This window comes from Podarcis liolepis (genome assembly GCF_965112155.1).
Source record: "Podarcis liolepis genome assembly, chromosome: 2".
Lineage (NCBI taxonomy): Eukaryota > Metazoa > Chordata > Lepidosauria > Squamata > Lacertidae > Podarcis > Podarcis liolepis.
Window position 1 is genome coordinate 35686220 of NC_139555.1, and position 20142 is coordinate 35706361.

At 43.4% G+C, this 20142-nt stretch overlaps 1 protein-coding gene across 1 annotated transcript; it reads left to right on the forward strand.

Moving 5' to 3' along the window:
• Positions 1-5740: 5740 nt before the first annotated feature.
• GALR2 (galanin receptor 2) lies at positions 5741-10610 on the forward strand. Its single transcript, XM_083487658.1, has 2 exons — positions 5741-6563; positions 8158-10610. Exons 1-2 carry the CDS (start codon positions 6184-6186, stop codon positions 8936-8938), a joined length of 1161 nt encoding a protein of 386 aa, XP_083343784.1. The 5' UTR covers positions 5741-6183; the 3' UTR covers positions 8939-10610.
• The last annotated feature ends 9532 nt before the right edge of the window (positions 10611-20142 follow it).

A 20142-nucleotide genomic window follows, 5' to 3' on the forward strand; every position in this document is an offset into this window, starting at 1 on the left:
TGTGGCGCTCATCTCTCTCTATAGGCTGAGGGAGCTGGTGTTTGTCCGCAGACAACTTCTGGGTCATATGGCCAGCATGACTAAGCCTTTTCTGGCGAACCAGAGCAGTGCACGGAAACGCCGTTTACCTTGCACTTTGACATGCTTTCGAACTGCTAGGTTGGCAGGAGCTGGGACCAAGCAACGCGGGGATTTGAACTGCTGACCTTCTGATCAGCAAGCCCTAGGCTCTGTGGTTTAGCCCACAGCGTCACCTGCGTCCTTTAACAATAGACAGCAGTAGAAAAGTGTGTTTTCCAACCAGGGCCGGCTCATGACATTTTGCTGCCTGATGTGAAGGACAAAAGGGCAGCCTCTCCCAAGGCATATAAAAAAGCCAACTGGACTGATAGTTGAATCTTACCCCATTACTGGTGAATGAACAATATCCTCCCTGTGCTTGAGGCTAGCATTGGGGGCACATGACACTCACAGGTCTGGCCACTCATCACACCTCAGCACCTGCTGCCTGAGGCAGGTGCCTCATCATAGAGCCTGCCCTGTTTCCAACTTAGAGATGGTTTGAGTGAGAAAGCTGCAGGTGCTGAATTTTCTGTTTGGCCTGCAACAACTAAAGGCATGGAGACCTGCCATGAAAAAGATCCAGCGGCAGCTGCCCCAAACCTGGCACACTTTGTCATTCCAGAGAGTTTGATACACAGATGTCCTTTTAGAGCTCCATTATGCTCCAGCTGAACAGATACCCCACAGCTACAGTCTCACTGCTGTGCCAGCTTTAGCATGCTTACACAGTTCTGCAGAGTTCAACTGGCATTCTTGTGCCTAATATGTTTAACGTGCAACTCAAATGTGTGCAACATCAGGACACTGTAAAAAACAAAACATTCTTGTGTTCCCCAGACGTTTGATAGCAAAGCCAAGCATTTTTTAATGGATTAAAATGGGAGACATGCTTCCCTCTTACACCCATAAAGGTTTGTGTTTAGAGTACTGAAGTGCTGAGAGAGAGGAGAGGAGATCATGAGTTACAATGTCTGTGATAACAGCTGCTTAGGGCAGCATGGCACTGGTCATGGCTGATGGGAACTGGAGTGCAGGGTCACAGGTCGCCTCCCTGCCCATGTGTTAAGCATACTTACTAGGCAGTTCTCTGGCTATGATTGTTGCCTTCCAGGGTCCTCCAGTGGACATTTCACTGCACAAAGATCTGGTTGGTGGCGAACAGGTTTTTCCCTTCAACCCCAAATGAAGGGGAAGGAGAGCAGGGCTCTGAGTACGTGTGTTCTGTTGACATGTGTTACTGGAGTGTAATTCCCCCTTGAAAGGAGCGTGCTGGATCAGACCAATGACCCATCTAGTCCAGCATTCTGTTCTCACAGTGGCCAAGCAGGCACCTGTGGGAAACCCTCAAGCGCACTCTCCCCTCTCGCAGTTTCCAGTAACTGCTATTCAAAAGCATTACTACCTCCACCTGTGGGGGCAGAACATAGCCATCATGGCTAGTAGCCATTAGACCATGGATTTGTCTAATCCTTTTTTTAAAGCTATCGAAGTTGGTAGCCTAAATTGTCTCCTGTGGGAGTGAGTTCCATAGTTTAACTGTGTGCTAGGTCCTTTGGGTTTTCTTTGTCAGTGAAACAGCCACATGTGGAGGGGGAAATTGGACTCTCCTTGGACTGTTCACAGGCTCCAACTTGTTCAATCCATTTTCATCGTCTTTTCAGAATGTGAGTCTCTCAGCAGTAAATTAGATTTCTTCTCCAGACATATTTTTTAAAAATTGAATTGTCACGATGACCTTATAGGAGGGTTTTTCTCTGCCCAGTAAAATACATCACATTCATAACTGCTATTTTCGCTAATATATTTCCCATTTGCACTGCATTTTAAAATGAGAGCGGCATCAAGGCGCACACATCCTTCCTTCTGCCCTGGGGGAAATGCACTTTAATATTAATAAAGAATTAGTAAAATTCTGCTGCAGCTCATTTCTCTTGTGTCACCTCTATTTCTGTGCAGCTCGCTTAAATCCACAAGGGCTTTTGTTGTGGCTCCTGAACACTTTCAGCTTTTCTTTTTTGTTGTTGTTGTTTTTTGTAGTTCCTAATAGAAAAATTGATGCAGGCTGATTTTCTGCCTCCAGTGGATGTTTTCAAATATTCAGTGCCATATTGTGTGATGACAGGAATGAAAAGATTTCTTCCCACATGACCGTTCCATTTCTGATTTTATACCTCAAGTTCCTAAAATGACCTTCTGTGATACCTGTTTTCAAAGGGCATGGTGGCTGAGATGTGTCCACTTGCTAGGTTCAAAGAACAATAAGCTGGATGGGAGCCTTAACTTCACAAAAACAGTGACTTGCTCAGAAGGTTTCATAGACAAACCAGGATCTGAACTAGTCTTCTACATTCAAGCAGTATATGCCCCTGTCCCCTGCAACCCAATGGTTCTCAGCAGTTCAACAGCAGTCTACAACATGATGTGACCTGAAATATACTCGGAGTCCTATAGTGATTTCATGCTCTTTATTGCAGCTTGTAAAACAGTGATTGAATTGCCCCCCAAACCTCAGGCTTTTATATACAGTGGTATCTCTGGTTAAGTACTTAATTCGTTCCGGAGGTCCATTCTTAACCTGAAACTGTTCTTAACCTGAAGCACCACTTTAGCTAATGGGGCCCCCTGCTGCTGCCGCGCCGCCGGAGCACAATTTCTGTTCTCATCCTGAAGCAAAGTTCTTAACCCGAGGTACTATTTCTGGGTTAGCGGAGTCTGTAACCTGAAGCGTCTGTAACCTGAAGCGTATGTAACCCGAGGTACCACTGTACCTTATTTACAGAATGAGTCCCGTCTGATTGGCTGATTCTGCTTCTCTCCTGGAGCCTGATTGGTCTTTTCCTGCAGGCCAATCAGTTGTTGCATTCTATGATCCTACCAGCCTAATAGGCTGATTAACTTCCTCCTGGAGCCTGATTGGTCTTCTCCTGCAATCCAACCAGTTGTTGCATTCTAGGACCCTACTTGCCTATTGTTCTAGGGTCCAAGCTTAGTACATAACACCCTAACAACTTGGGACAGGTCTCCTACAGGAGCACCTGCAACCCTGCAACCATACACAATAGTTGAATTCATCTGGGACACCATCATTTATTAAGGGTGCTGAGAGTTTTTAGGAGACCTTTATACCCCCTCTGAGGGGTACAATTCCAAGAGTGGTTTAACCATCAGTTCCTCTTCACAGGGAACTATGGGAATTGTAGTCGGGGTAGAGTGCAGAGGTATCAATATCATTACTTTTTCTGATTGTTCCCAAGTTGTTATATATGGTGATGGGGTTCGCTCCAGATATATCCTTATTTTCATCACTCCCCACCACCACCACCAGCAGCACCAGCACCATGCCTGGCCCAAATCAAGGATTGTTTTAAAGTTGTTTGGGTAGGAGACAGCTCAGTACAGAAAAGCAGAAACATTCTTATTATCTCCTCATACACTCCATACTTGGTATTTTCTGTAATTTTCCATGTACTTCTTTTCTATTTCACGAAATTAATAAAAACAACAAAAACAGCTTGCAAGCCAGCATTAAGTATGTCTTTTTATTTGTGACAATTCAAGTGTGTGGCTGGCTGTAATAATTCTAAATTATCCCAGGATTCAGTTACCTTTTATTTTCTAGCTGTAATTGCCAGCAGCATACCAGCGACAGACAATATAACAACTAAGACTTAAGAGTGTCTGGCAAAGAAGAAAGTTTTTCAAACATATTTTGCTAACAACAACAACAAAATGAATGGATCTTCTCATATTTGAACTAATTTTCTTTTCTGCTCTTCTGGAGTTGGCATCCATTTTGTGCTTGGCTACACTGCTGGTGCTGTCCATTTTCTGGCTGGTGCTGTCCATGCCTTTTCAAAATTCCCAAAATGCCCCTGGACCAAAAAAAGTTTGGAGACTCCTAGTCTACAGATAGCCTCTCCCTCCTATTCCATGTCACAGATCTTGCTGGATTTGACCAATAAAGTGCTTATAGCCAAAATCATTACCACCCTTATTCCACAGAGTAGAGAGCACACCATATGGAATGTAAGTTAGCAGCTATGTGGCAGCAGCAGCCCAATCTGTTCTGATGAGGGTGCCTCTGTATGGGACTTTGCCATTATTCTAATTTGGTGCTTTGGCATACAAAAAATGGTGTGTTGTGCCTCAGTGGTGGAGCACTTAGTTTGCATGCAGAAAAGCCACTGCCATTTCAATCTTTGCCATTTCCAGTTAAAGCTATTAGGTAGCAGGGGCTGGGAAATACATTTTTTTCTGCCTGAGACCCTGGAGAGCAACAGCCAATCCACATTCCCTCATGATGTTATTATTTGCTCTGACAACTTTCTCATTAAATACAAATTTATGGAAAGTGTCAAAGAGAAAGGGGGCAGAACATAATGATGATGATGATGATGATAATGTGGTGCTGCAAGGTTTTTAGTACAGAACTACTGAGAACAGAGAAATTGTAGGCAACTCAAATACTCTTATCGCCAAGGCTTCCCATTTTCTCTCTGTGTAGAGAATGGTGGTATTACTCATTCTGCCATCAACGAAGAAAGAAGCAAATCATATTTTACAGTCGCTCAGCCTGGGAACACCATGGGATTTGGAAGAACTGGAGGAAGATGAACTTATGGATGTACTCAGTGCGGGAGACTGGGAGACAGTTTCTTCTAAGAAATATAAACATTGCTTTGGAAAAATTGGAGAAGAGCCCAGAAACATCAGGTCATTATGTTCACATTCTTCCTCCACACACAAGAAATGATATGATGTTTTATTAGCACTGTTCCTCATCAGTCTAAGCATGATCTTCGTTAAATTCTAAATCCTCAACAGTAAGCGTTCTGGAAGGGAGTTCCCAAGGGTCATCTAGTCCAAACCCATGCAATTCAGGAATCCATGACAGATGCTAATCCAACCTCTGCTTATAATCTTCAAATAAAGGAGGGTCTACCACCTTCATTCTACTGAAGAAGAGAAGAAGGGTTTGGATTTGATATCCTGCTTTATCACTACCCAAAGGAGTCTCAAAGTGGCTAACATTCTCCTTTCCCTTCCTCCCCCACAACAAACACTCTGTGAGGTGAGTGGGGCTGAGAGACTTCAGATAAGTGTGACTAGCCCAAGGTCACCAACCAGCAGCTGCATGTGGAGGAGCGGGGATGCGAACCCGGTTCCCCAGATTACGAGTCTACCGCTTTTAACCACTACACCACACTGGCTGGGACTCATGCCTCCAGCATTCTGTATTCTGGACTGCAGATTCTCCACTGCTGACGGTGATTCGCGTGAGCATGGTGGCACATTTTTCAGCCGCTACACTCAGCAAGATATGTGTAAATATCTGAGCCGGCTGCATGTGGTAGCTGTTAATGTGTGCACCACTAGCTCTTACATATCTTGGAAGATTCTGCCCCTTCCCTGATGCACCAACGAAGGGTTGAACAACAGTTCATCCCTTTGCAGTATGAAGTTATCAGCAAAGGAATGTCAATTTATTTATCACTAAAGCAATCCTTCCGTTCTTCCAAAAGCACATGGCAAGCCCCAGACTTGCAAACACTCTGAATGTTCAGTGTGTGTAGTATGTATGTATGTGGGGAGGGGTCTGTGTTTCCATAGATACCATTTCCTTTTATTTTAGCTGTTTGTCTCCCTGGAAACAAGAGGCAGGCTTGACTATATTAGTCCCCCAAGCATAGCATGGATTCAGAACGCACTGAGTGCTATATTAAAACGCCCATAAAAGCGCAACTGGCAAGAAGTTTAGTCCTTCAGCTTCGCACACCTACAAGAGTGGCTGCCAGCGAGGGCTTCCCTTCAGAGAAAAGGCAGCTGTCTGAAAGGCACTCCAGCGCCATACAAAGTCGGAATCTGTTTGCTGTGAAAGGAAATAAACTTGGAGCTTTAACGGTACCGTTTTTTTAAAAAAAAAAACTTGATGGCAGGCAGAAGTCCAGCATCTGTGAATGGGACTTGGGCTGAGCTGAAGGACTGCAAAGAGGAGCGTCGCTGTGCAAAAGATCTGCTATGATGGAAACAATTTCTTAGAAGAAAACTTGACTTCCAAACAGAAGCCATCTGTCTCCTCCTGGCTAAGCCTTTCTCCATCGTTTCCTCCCTAATCAGGGCATGCAACTTGCTTCCAAGATGAACAGAACATTGCCCCAGCTAAACTCTTCAGGAAGCAGCGAGAGCAGCTGTTGGCATCTGGTGTCTATCCTCATTCCTCTAGCGTATTCTCTGATTTTCCTGGTAGGCACTGTGGGCAACTCTCTGGTGCTGGCAGTGCTGCTGAGGAACAGGCAAGTCAACAACACCACTAACCTCTTCATCCTCAATCTGGGAGTGGCCGACCTGTGCTTTATAGTCTTCTGCGTGCCCTTCCAGGCCACCATCTACACCCTGGATGACTGGATCTTTGGGCCACTCATGTGCAAAGCAGTGCACTTCTTCATCTACCTGACCATGTATGCCAGCAGCTTCACCCTCACAACTGTATCCCTAGACAGGTGAGCAAGCAGTTGGGGAGCGGGGGGGGGGGAGTTTGGACTTTTAGAGTCACTATAGAGTATCAATATCTCCGCAGCTGCTAACGATTCCCTGCCTCCCACTTCCTTGCATGCATGTAAAACTTTGTTTCGTAACTTTCTCACTGTTCCATCAATCTACTTAGTGTTTTACAAATCCAGGACAACAGATCCAAAAAGGAAACATTGCCTAGACAAAGGAGCGCCCCCAGAATAACAGCATCACAAGGGTCATCTTGTCTATGCCCTTACATCGAGAATTCCCTTCAAACAAATTATCCCAATACTATACAGACCACAGTCACAGAGTCACAGAGCCACAGTCAGGTAGATTGTTAGATTTGGCATTCTTTTATTTCACATGTCAACACATGTCCAAAGGCTTCCCGACTCCTTTTGTTGAGGTAATCTGTCCTAAAATTTAACTCCAATATTTGCACCCAAATATTGGGTGTCACTCCAAATATATGTAGTCCGTGTTCTTACAATGACAAAAGTAAATGAAATTTTTGATATGAGAATCTATATTGTTCATATGGTTTTGGTTAAAAAAAGAAGAAAATTGTAATGTGAAAGCATTTTGTTGCTGGTGAAATTATGTTGTAAATTGAAAATAAAAAATGGGGAGGGGGGGGAGATAAAGAAGGGTTTCTCTGAAATAACTACCCCCAGGCTGTTTAAAGAGCATATTCTTTGGGGAACCTCAGTGTATCCTAGCTGCTTGGTAAGTGCAGCTGTATATTACACGATTATGAAAACCTATTAGTCACATTCATATATGAAATAATATCCTGTGTTACAGGTATGTGCATATAGTGAGGTTAGAAGGAAATGAAATGCAGAGGGTGGAGTAAGAGAAATACAAAAAAAAAATAAAGACACTGATAATTACTTTATTAATATTGACTATGTAAAAAAAAGTTGGTGATATTACAGACTGAATTGGGACACTGGGTGGTATGTAGCTAAGTTTTACTCAAAGTAGACCTATTGATATTAATGAACATGATTGAGTTAGGTCCCTTAATTTCAGTGGGTCTACTCTTAGCAAAACTAGCTGAATACTAAGGTGATTTTTTAAAATAATAAAAATTGCATTCCACGTTAATTGGCTCTCCAGTGCCAGAGCTATCAACAACAACTTTGTGTGTTGCAATTGTCACCATCTGTACTATTCTACATTTCATTTTCCCACAATCTATCCACACACACACACACACACACACACACAAAACACTTCATGCATCCAACAAAGTGGAAATTTGTCAACAGAAACTTAAGGCATAATAAATTTGCTAGTCTTTAAGGTGCCACAAGACTCTTTGTTGTTTTCACATATTGAGTTAAGGAGCTTGATTGTATGATAGTGGACTCTGGTGCTGCCATTTCATCACAGGGAGAAACTTCTCCAACATTCAAGATATTATTTTGGCTATTGCATTTACCATCATGACTACGCCCTGTAACTTTGGTTTCTTCCCACATACAGTATTTACTAGATTTGATTTGATTTGATTTAAATCCTGCTACCACCTCAGCATCGTGACCTTCTCTTGCTTTACTTTTGCCTTCCTAGGTATCTAGCCATAAGGTACCCTTTGCATTCAAGAGAACTGCGAACCCCCAGGAATGCCCTCACCGCCATTTGTCTCATCTGGGGCCTTTCCTTCGTCTTCTCTGGACCTTACATCAGTTACTACCAGGAGTTTCAGGTGGCCAATGTTACCGTCTGCCATCCCATCTGGAAAGTCTCTCAGCGCAAAGTTATGGACCTCTGCACTTTTGTCTTCAGCTATGTCATTCCTGTGCTGATTCTGAGCCTCACCTACGTGAGGACCATCCGTTACCTCTGGACGTCGGTGGACCCCATTAAAGACATGTCTGATTCCAAGAAGGGCAAGCGCAAGGTCACGCGGATGATCATCATTGTGGCTGTTCTCTTCTGCCTTTGCTGGCTGCCCCATCACTTGGTCATCCTCTGCTTTTGGTTTGGCTACTTCCCACTGAACAACGCGACCTACGTGCTCAGAATCCTCTCCCACCTGATTTCGTACGCCAACTCATGTGTCAACCCCATCGTCTACGCTCTGGTATCCAAACATTTCCGTAAGGGATTCAAGAAGATATTCAGTTGCCTCTTGCACAAAAGAGTGACCAACAAGGTTCATGTGGCACAGGTGACTCACACAGTGAGCATCTTGGAGGCAGATCTGACAGAGGTGATACACGTCAGTGAGCCCACGCATGCCAGGGCCTCCAGCTGCTGTCAAATCCCCATCCAGACATGGGGTGAGGCAGAGCAGCTGAGTCGCCAAGAGAGAGTCACCAACCCTTTCATCACTTTCAATGTCACTTAGAAAAGTGCCTTTTCTCTAGGCTCTAGCCAAAGGATTAATTCCTTGGCAACTGAAGGATGTACGGTTTTAAGAACAAAAGATAGTGACTGAAAACACAAGAACCAGCAGATGGCTCCAGCCAACGATATTTGATTGTTTGTTGCTCCCTTCTCCACCAGAAGCCATTGCACTATTGGAGACTCTGCAAGGCAAAGCTCACAGTGCACTGAGCATGAAGTACATGCAGAGAACAGCACTGGAAGGTGTCTTCATTTCATTTTGCACATTTTTAAAGTGGCTTCAGTTATTGGTTTGTTTTCATTGTTGTGCATTTTGTGTTCTCGTTTTGTATTTTTATGTTGTGAACTGCCCTGTGATCTTCGGAGGAAGGGCATTATACAAATTTAATAAGTAAATAAATGAATTAAAATAAAACTCTGTTGAAGAGATTAGCTGATCAAGCAATTATTGTACTGGGAATCTGGACTCACCAGTGTATTACAGGGGCCTGGGGAATAGGGTTCTATAGCCTAAAGGAAGAAGAGAAAGATTATTACACCAAAAAATGAGACTGGCTGGTTGACTGTGTCAAGGACTTTGGACTTCGAGTAGGAAACCTCTGGAATCTGTTACAAGGGTAAACCATGATCTCTCTGTCCTCAAGTCACAAAGCCCCCTTCAGGAGCAATAGAGTTTAGTCCCTTCACTGCCAGCAAACATGAATCTTATAAAGTCTGTCTGTCTGTCTGTCTGTCTGTCTGTCTGTCTGTCTGTCTGTCTGTCTCTCTCTCTCTCTCTCTCTCTGTGTGTGTGTGTGTGTACATACTGTACGTACTACAGATTCTAACTTCCATCCTTCAATGTAGAGATGGGAAATCTGTGGTCCCTGATCAGGGCTTTCCCCCCCCCCCAGCCAGAACTCACTGGAACTCAGTTCCGGTACCTCAGTTCTGGTGGGTGCCATTGCCATTCTAAAAGAACAAGGGAAGTGTTCATGGTAAGTTCTGGCACCTCTTTTTCTAGAAAAATAGCACTGCTCTAGACGATGTTGTGTTTGAGTTCCCATCAACCCCAAGCAACATGTGGAGAGCCACAGGTTCCCCATCTCTGATCTTGGGCACCCAGAGTGGGCCGTACACTCTCCAGATCTAGATTTGAGTCCAACAACTCATGGTTCCAACTGGCTTTGACGGGTTGTGAATAAAGTTCATGGTGGGTTTAGGAATCTTAAGTCTTATGCTTGATTTTTCTGTCCAAAGAATCACATTAGTCTGTCCATAAAACATATTTGTACTGTATTGTATCTTCATTGCTTATGCTTCAATCTGTGCATACTTAATGTGAGAATAGGCCCAACTGAACTCATTGGGAGTTATTTCTGAGTAAACATGCATATGATTGCACTCTTAATCACACAAGTTTAGACCTAAAAATAAATTCTTGTATCTCACAACATTCCACCTACTCACTGCCAAAACAACAGTATCCAGTCAATAGGTTTACCAATTTGTTTGTTTGATTTGCTTTCCTAGAGTGAGCAGATTATTTTCTTCATAGGACCCACTTCTGTTATCATGCCTACAATAAATCAATCAATTTATGATGGTAGAAATAGAAACAATAATGATGTATAGCAGATGCTTTTGGTCTGTATAATAAAAGATACCAAGTGTGTGTTATTTGTTTGCTGAAATTGTGTGTACAGTCAATTTCATTCATCCAAAATAGTACAGAAAATATGTAAGGCTTTTTAATAATCTGAAGACCATAAAATGAGGACCCTACATAATATTTAATGTATATGATGCAAAAGAAGGGTGTTTTTCTATGGCATATACAGTACCACAGTGCAATCCCACAGTATTTAGGAATGAGAGTTTACTGGGGGCAAAGTCCATGTTTTTACATCTTGGTTATAGCAAAATAGGACAGTACGTCAAGTTGGACTTGAGATGCTAAGAGAGAGGAAAGGCTTTAAAGTCAACTTTATTATTCTGATTACTTGTGCAATGTAGTTAGTGCACAGATAAGTTTTTTCTCTCTAGGGAACATTGCACACACAAAACTATGGCCATGGGTTACAGGAAATTTGGATGTATTATATGTACAAATAATACAAATTGCAGATCTTACAAGGAGGCCATTGGGCATGGCTGGTGGATATATTTTGCTTTCACCCTGATGCTATTTGTGCAATTTTCAGCACAAAGTAATTTTCTGTATAGCTTGGACTTGATGTGAACGGAAATCTCAGCAGCGAGAGCTATTTGTTGAATTTTGTCAATAAAAGCTAGGTCAGTGGCTGAGGTCCTCTTTTGTGTTCCATCTCTTCCAGATAGATAGGTACTGATTATTCTGAATGAATCCTTTCTAACTCTTTACTTGAATAGGTCATGCACTTTTGGTATCTGATTGATGGCAGTTGATATGGATAATGCACACAGCTCTGAGTATGATATTCTATAAGGAAATTTAATCAAACCACTACTGTGGATTCCAGCAGAAAGTCCTCAAAAAGTATTGTGCAACATTATTTTTTCAGTTCAACCTCCATGGAGCCTTCTTCTTCTTCTTCTTCTTCTTCTTCTTCTTCTTCATCTTCATCTTCATCTCCTCCTCCTCCTCCTCCTCCTCCTCCTCCTCCTCCTCCTCTTCTTTTTGTAACTGGAGACATAGGTAAAGGTAAAGGGACCCCTGACCATTAGGTCCAGTCATGGCCGACTCTGGGGTTGCGGGGCTCATCTCGCTTTATTGGCCGAGGGAGCCGGCGTACAGCTTCCGGGTCATGTAGCCAGCATGACTAATCCGCTTCTTGCGAACCAGAGCAGCGCACAGAAACACCGTTTACCTTCTCCTATTTTTCTACTTGCACTTTGACATGCTTTCAAACTGCTAGGTGGGCGGGAGCAGGGACCGAGCAACAGCTCACCCCGTCGCGGGGATTCGAACCACCGACCTTCTGATCGGCAAGTCCTAGGCTCTGTGGTTTAACCCACAGCGCCACCCGCGTCCCAAACTGGAGACATACCAAATTTAAAACAAGCGAACAATCCCAGAATGCAGAATATATATGGACTAGTAGAGTAGCAAAGTCTCTCATCTACACTCCACAAACCCCCTTGGTCCTCACCTTTTGGATCCTACCTCCTCTTCTGAGGTTCTTGGAAACTTTTGTCTGACCATGTCAGCCAATCTCCATTAAACCTTATTGTATCCAGAACTGGTTGTTCCTACGTCAAGGTCTGCAATGCTCCCTATCAATAATCTCTATATTTAGTCTAACAATTCTTCTGGCATGAATCATGCACGGTAACTGTATAAACACATCCTTTATATATATATATCTTTATTTACCTCCCTGGTCCAAATGTTCTACAGTAGAGGGATATATTTAATACGCATCTCATCCTTCTTCAGTTCCTTCTCATGCCGTCTCTTCATCTTTTTCAAGTCCTCTGGCTGATTGACAGGTTTCTTTCTATTGTTTCTAGCTAAGGGTTAATGTTTCTGAAAGAGGAGACATTGTGGCACTGCTTATCTTAGCTTGGTTCCACTACTGGAGAAGGAGTGAAAGGAGGAGCAAGATTTCCATTGCTAAATTGTGCACATGAGCAGAAGGTGGGAGGAGCGGAAGAAAAACCAACCTTGACCACCACAGTAATTTACAGCCTGTGATAATGCTACTGAATACTCATTTCATAGCATAGCAACGAATCCACTATCTGGGTGGAATAAAATTGCAGCCATACCACCCACTCCCAAACTGATTTTCAACAGATGATGTAGGACTCTCTCCTGGTTCAAAATAAATGTGTCCCTCACAGACAGAGCTGCCCCAATACATTTTGGTTTCTAAGACGAAGACAAAGATGGCACCTCCCCTCATCCTATGTATAAAAGCTGACCAAACTGACAGCTGAGGCTTACTTCAACATGGAACAACATCTCCACTACAAATGAAGGCAGCAGACTACCTTCAGGGTGGTCTGGTGAGGTAGCATAAATCAGTGCACTCTTCACCCATGAGCATTTGTTGCCTGAGGTGGCTGCTTCACTCTGCCTCATGATAGAGCTGGCCCTCTTGAGAGAAGCACATATCCTCACCCAACTCATTTGGGAGTGAGTGTGGTGTGGTGTAGTGGCTAAGAGTGATAGACTCGTAATCTTGTGAACCGGGTTTGTGTCCCCGCTCCTCCACGTGCAGCTGCTGGGTGACCTTGGGCTAGTCACACTTCTCTGAAGTCTCTCAGCCCCACTCACCTCACAGAGTGTTTGTTGTGGGGGAGGAAGGGAAAGGAGAATGTTAGCCGCTTTGAGACTCCTTTGGGTAGTGATAAAGCAGGATATCAAATCCAAACTCCTCCTCCCCTTCTTCCTCTTCTTCTTCTTCTTACAATGGAGGCAGGTTCAAGGAGAACTAAAGGAAGGAAGCCATTGAAATTCAGAAGAAAACTAACAAATGACTATTCATACACTGGGAACTGAAGCTTGTGCACAGGGAGTTGTCCAGTGAAAGTCACTTAACTCAGAGTTCAGGAGACAGATTCTAGAAAAAGAGGTGAGGGGAAAAACCAAGAATAAAATATAAAATACTGATAGACACAAAAAATAGAGGAGGTTTCTCCCTGCAGGATATGAGATTATATTATGAAGCATTTTCTCCATTGCCTTCTTTTTGCTATTTGGCAGATTATAAAAGCAGGCATTATGCAAGGCCCTTATTCAATTCCCTTGAGGACGCATCTGAGGAACTTACACACATAAAAGTAGATAGTGTTACATGTCAGGCTGCCCCTGCAATTCTGATGAGCACCTGCAGCTAAAATGGTCATCTTAACTCCATCTAGCAATTAGGCCACTCAGGGCCACTTCAAAAGAAACTACCCCCCCCCCCAATTTCGTCAAGTACCATGAAGCAAAAATCTCGTCTCTCAGAAATGTTCTCTACAAGTAATCTTTCATTAGATTCCCTTGCTGCTTATTTTTATAAAAACAAAATGGAAACTCATCAGCTCTCCAAGAGAGGTGGGACAACCAGCCACTGCTCATTTTCACCAGTTGTACAATTTTACTTCACTATAGCTGCATACAGTGGATGCTCGGGTTGCGAACGTGATCCGTGCAGGAAGCACATCCGCAACCCGCAGTACTGCACCTGCGCATGCGCGGCTCGCCATTCAGCACTTCTGCACATGCGTAAAGTGCGATTTAGCGTTTCTGCACATGCGCAAGCGCCGAAACCCGGAAGTAATCCGTTCTGGTACTTCCAGGTTCGGCACGGTGCGTAACCCGAAATTGTGCAACCCAAAGTGTCTGTAACCTAAGGTATGACTGTATTTTTCAAATTATTCATTGGCTAGCATTAGCTGTGGGGTTGGGGAGGAAATTAGGAAGCAAGGAAAAAAGAAAACTCCAGATACCAAACCATTTGGCCTGGTCTGAAAGTGACCAAGCTGGTTTAAAACTGAATAGGCAATAAATCCTGTATTCAGATACACACTGCTAAATCAACTCATGGGGGGGGGGGTGAGGAAGACACAGCCTTTCAGTTTGTTTGACTTGCTGCCTTCTTGTACATTCATTTTGATTTTCTGTAACCTGTGGCATCTACACAATTAGCAGTGCAGAATAAGTTTAGTTCATTATCATGCATAACATTATTCCAATAAGTCCCTTTTTCATAAAAAGGGTATACTTCAGATTTTGTTTCTTCTTCTACAGTCTAGCATACCAGTTTAGGAATTCACAAGAGGAAAGTAATTATGATTGTATGAAATGAATTCATGATTTCTGTTAGCATGTTATTGTTTTTTGTCTGATGATGTGTTCATAATCCCCCTATCCCCCCCAAACACCCCAAACTCCTGCCTATTTGTGTCAGAACATTATTGAATTCAGCTTTGGATATTCAGATGTTTTGGCTTAAGTGCTCATAAATCAGCACATTTACAGAGCCTAGGGCTTGCTGATCGGAAGGTTGGCAGTTCAAATCCCCGTGAAGGGGTGAGCTCCCGTTGCTCGGTCCCAGCGCCTGCCCACCTAGCAGTTCGAAAGCACATCAAGTGCAAGTAGATAAATAGGTACTGCTCCAGCAGGAAGGTAAACGGCGTTTCCGTGTGCTGCTCTGGTTCACCAGAAGCGGCTTAGTCATGCTGGCCACATGACCCAGAAGCTGTCTGCAGACAAACGCCAGCTCCCTCGGCCTATAGAGCGAGATGAACGCCGCAACTCCAAAGTCGTCCGTGACTGGACCTAACAGTCAGGGGTCCCTTTACCTTTAAACCATCAAATACACCAGTCTTAATTTAAACATACAAACTGATATATACACTTTCCAAATATGCAGATAGGTATCCGCACAAAATTGACATTTGCAACAAAAGAATGTTCAATTGTAGCAAAAGTGGGGAGGTCCTCAAATCATTGTGTAATAGATGGTGGGTGCTTATCCTCTGGACGTCAAGTACAAGTCCCTTGGCAACCATAAAGGCTTGTGAGAAAGGTCATAATGACCCACGCTTTGAACTGGACCTGGAAAGCAACAACTCAGAAGTCAATGAAGCTTTTTCAAAACAAGGAGTCAACATGTTTCCAACACCTAGATCCCAGTTAACAATTTGGCTGCCACATACAAGAAGTTCTTACACGCTTCAGAAAGTTCGGAAGCAGCCTCAGAAAACCGCTAGAGTTCAGGTGGCAACACGAAAGCTAGTCATTTTCTCCTTCTGCACTTGTACATGAAAAATTCACGCCAGGACTGAGACAAAATTTGAGAAACTCAATTAGTTTGATCCCTGCAGCCTGGCAGAGGCAAGGGAGTCATGGGTGGGTTGTGACTTCATGGGAGACACAGCGATTTGGAGGCTTGTTTGGGATTTCAAAAGATCATGCCTGGCAAGTCCAAGAGCCCAGTGGCTGCAACCTGGAAGGCAAAAGTGTTGATTAACGTTTCCCGAGCTCCAAATGAAAAGGAATCAAAGGAAGCCAATAGAAAAGGATGTGGCAAATTGCTGATGAGCTGTTCTGCACTGATTCTTAGTATCCAAGGAAACAGCTTGAGGCTGCTAGCTCCAAGGCAGAATCTATAAGGATATTCTGAGTTAATTTATCCTTTCATTGCTTTGTTGCCATCTCCTGTCCTCTCTCCACCACCCATTAACAGAGACATCCTCTTGTTCCTAATTGCACTGATACACCACTTTTGCATTGCCATTTTCTCTCTCACTTCCAGTCTTGCCTCCATTTAAACCCATCTATAATCAGACATTTTGTAGTTAGGGGGACTTACAGAAATCGTTGCAGGACATGAAAACAGGTTGCCAGGTAGACAAAGTTATTTAACTGCCTTAAATACAAATCTTGTAACATTTAAAACAAGAGTCTAGTGCTAGTGTCAGTCATACCAGAGCCTTTGCACTCATTTGCCAGAGCAAATTTACACCTTCATGATCAATTGGGTAGAGTCTTGCCTGCTTTCTTTCTCTTATATATTTCCATGAAAAAGAGACTAGAGAGGCTTATTTTCTTCCTCCCCCTCCCAATGAATCATGAAAATTCAGAGAGGGAGCCTAGAACAGCCCTGTGGGGACTCCCCCACAATAAGTCTGCCAGGCCTATGCTCCTGGCCTGCTTGCAATGCCTTAAATAAAGGGCAACGTTTTCTTAAAGAAAAAGAATAATCAGTGACTGCTCAGTCAGGGAAACAACATGCTGTTGCCAAAAATCAGGACATTTTCAGTTCTGTTCTTTTATGGAGTTTTGGACCTATTTAGATTATAGGTTCCAGGATCCAAAGTTACATCATCAACCATTAGCACTGGTTGGCAGGCATAAAGTATTCCGAATAATGGCATATCTTGCCAGAACAGTCTGGACATCATTAGCATCATTTATATAAAAATGAAACATTTGCTGAACCTTAAGAAACTTGTCTTTCTTAGTTTGTTCCCAGCTCAACTGTATTTTATACGCTGGTTTCTCCATAAATATTAAAAAACCACACCTGGTTGTACCAAGCCTCTTTGTTGATTCCCTCTAGATGTTTCCAGTTTTTAAGAACCAGCGATTCGTGCTGCAGCTAGGAGATGCAGAATCAGTTCTTTTATAATGGTGACACTCTTCATTCAGCCCTTCCTGTGCCCCTGGAAAGGGAACAGATGGGGTCTGTATAATGGCCTGCTTAGTAATTAGCTGAATTTTGACACAGATCATATCCCAGAACTCTGATACTGATGGGCAGGTCCCACCATGTAGAAGTATGTGTCCTTACTAGGTTTCCAGCACCAATATTGCGGGGAAAGATTTGACTTTATATATGGAAGTTTAATTGGAGTGAAATGCCATCTAAATGCCATTTAAGTGTAGTTCCTTTTATTAGGGCAGAGGTTGAGCATAATGAGGCTCTTCACTGAATTTTACTCCAGCTTGCTGAGTTAAGCTTATATTGTAAATCATCCTCCAAAGACAGCTGAAAAGCAGTCAAAATGCCAATGTCCAGTGCTTATTATTTTATAGGTGACACTTGACCTCTGGCATTGGGGCCAAAAGAAATAATGATATGTTCAAAACTTTTAGTTGCCTGCTTATCAATAACTAATTTGGCTGTAAAAGATCCTGTTGGCCAAAGCTGTCATTACCTGATGAGGCCGCTACTACAATCTGAAGATGGAGGACTGAGTTTGATTATGACTGATGAATCTGGTTGGCTCTGTGACATCCCTGGGGGATTTTCTTGAAGATTTAGCTGATGGCCCTGGTCTCCACATGGGATGAGGGGATGAGACAGCACAACCTCTCCCCTTGCAGCTGTAGAAGTTTGGCAGGTGGCTCTTGGGTATTCAGGGATACTGAAGGGAATGAAGTGATGAGGTTGACCATTAGAGCACAAATGGCAGAAAACTCTCAATTAATACAGCGGAAAAGCAATTGACAATAACTTCAGTGCCTACAGTATCTATGATCATCCTTTACTTGTTGTAGCCTGCTGGAAATAGCACAAAATATTCCACTGTTAAAAACCTTTGGATAACATCACCCAAACACTTTGGGAACTTTGCTGTCTCTCTCCCTTGGATATTACTAAAAAGCATTATTATGATAAGAACTATATTTATTAGCAGCAAAAAAGAGGGGGACTGCTTGCCGCTGCACTCAAAAATTACCTACATCTGAGATGCTTTTAACAACAAATATACCTACATTAATCTCACTATTCCAGCAGCAAAACTGACACATCACACATTACCATGGTTGTTCAGGTGGAGGTTAATGCTTTTGGTTTCTGTTTTCTGTGTTTATTCCATAGTTGCACAAAATATTTGTGAAATTATTTAGGCACTGCTCCTCTGAAGCCGCGGAATGTGGTGGCCACCTGGGCTTATAGAATCTACATTTCTCTCCCCATCCCCACAAAAAATCAATGTTAGAGTTCTACTGTTGGAATCTGTATGCCAAATATTCTGTGGATGCATGCAAATCAGGGCCATTCATTACATTTCCAGAACTGAGATGTCCAATGTTGAAAAGGTAGACTGGTGGATTCTAAAGCTTTGCCCAGTCTTGGTCCCAACCAGGGCCGGGAAACCTTTTGTGGTTCCACAAGTATTTCATTTTTCTTTTATCTCCTGCCAGCAAATGGTTAAAGAACGGCAGCCTCTGATTGGCTGAGGTTCCAGGAGGGAGAGTTTAAAAGGAGAGGCTTTGGAGGGAGAGAGTTAGTTAGGTTGGTTTTGAGTTGTGGTTGTGGAGGGCATTGGAATAGAGGTTGGGAGTTAGGTTAGGAGACAGGTTGAAATATACAGAGTGCTGAGGAGGGAGAGTTGGTTCAGGAGAAAACATCCATGCCGAGTGTACAGAGAAGGACTGAGCGTAGTGTCCTGCAGGAATAATACGAACAGATCTTGCTGGGAGACTGAGGGAGAGACAGGAGAAGTAGCTGAAAAAGGATCAGTCTACTTAGGTCTCTAACTAGTCTGGAGGGGAGAGATTCTTCTGAGGAAGGAAGAGACTCCCAAAACCCAGTTAAGGAAGGGGGGTTGTGAGCCCTTAAGACTATTACTGAAAGTTACCTCAGGAGTTGGAAAGTGCTGCCTCGGAAAGGAACCAAACTAAAAAAGCCGAAACCTCTGTGAAACAAATTCAGCAAACTAGCGTATTGATTCTGAAGTAAGCTAAGTTTCTCCACTTGTATTACAATACAGTAATACCTCGACAAACGTCTGCTTCGTCTAGCGTTCATTCTGGCGAATGTCCTCGGCAAACCCAGAAGTACCAGAACAGGTTACTTCTGGGTTTGCCGCTTGCGCATGTGCAGAAGCACAAACCGCTCCATGTGCGTGTGCAGACACTGTGCTTTGCCCTGCATCCTTTTCGGCTAGTGGCTGGGGCTCCAGAATGGATCCCGGCCACAAAAGAAGGTACGACTGTACCTTGTTTTAAAATAAACCTTTATTGTTATTTTAAAAACACCCGCTTGAGACTCCAGCTTATTGGTTATCCCCCTCCCAAAATCTCCCACTAGATTCTCTGGGATATTTAGCATTTGTTTTAAGGGTTGTTCAGTGAGGTGGGGGCAATATATGTAAGAGAGAGCGGGCAAGTTGGCGTGAGCGGTAACCGAGGCGTCGGGCCCATCGCACCTTTGGCCCTCCAGCTGCAGCTGAACTACAGCTCCCATCATCCCTGATCATTGGCCATACTGGTTAGGACTAATGGGAGTTGGAGTCCAACATCATCTAGAGGGCACCAGGTTCTCCAGCTCTGCCATTGGGCAAGGTGGCAAGCAAATTGGTTGTCACAGCACCCAGGAGAGCTCCTCACGAATCCCATATGACAAGTTCACTGATTGGGGGAAGGAAGCAATGCCTCTCTCTACAGAGGACTCAGAGCTTGTTAATCCAGAACAAATAACATTGCCTCCGTTGAGTGGGTATTGCTGTTTCAAAAGGGCCTGAAGACATAGCTGCAAAGCCCCTTTTCAAACGCATTTTGTGCTAATTAAATGTGAAATCATTCTCTTCTCTTCTTTTATATCCCAGCACACCGAAGAGCGGGCTGGAGGGAAGGGGGAGCAGAAAAGCCAAGCAAATTCAGCAAGCAACATGTAAGGAAAGAAGGTATTCATGTGCAGAAAAGAGAAATAAATGAAATGCATAAGTAAATCTATAAGCTAGGGCATAGTTTATCACACTGTTTTATTGTGAAATAAAGAATTTTACAATAAAGGA

Bases quoted from the DNA above. Each gene is read 5' to 3' on its own strand.
- GALR2 (XM_083487658.1), top strand. From the start codon at position 6,184: ATGCAACTTGCTTCCAAGATGAACAGAACATTGCCCCAGCTAAACTCT. The intron at 6,564-8,157 runs GTGAGCAAGCAG...TTGCCTTCCTAG, and splicing joins ACAACTGTATCCCTAGACAG to GTATCTAGCCATAAGGTACC.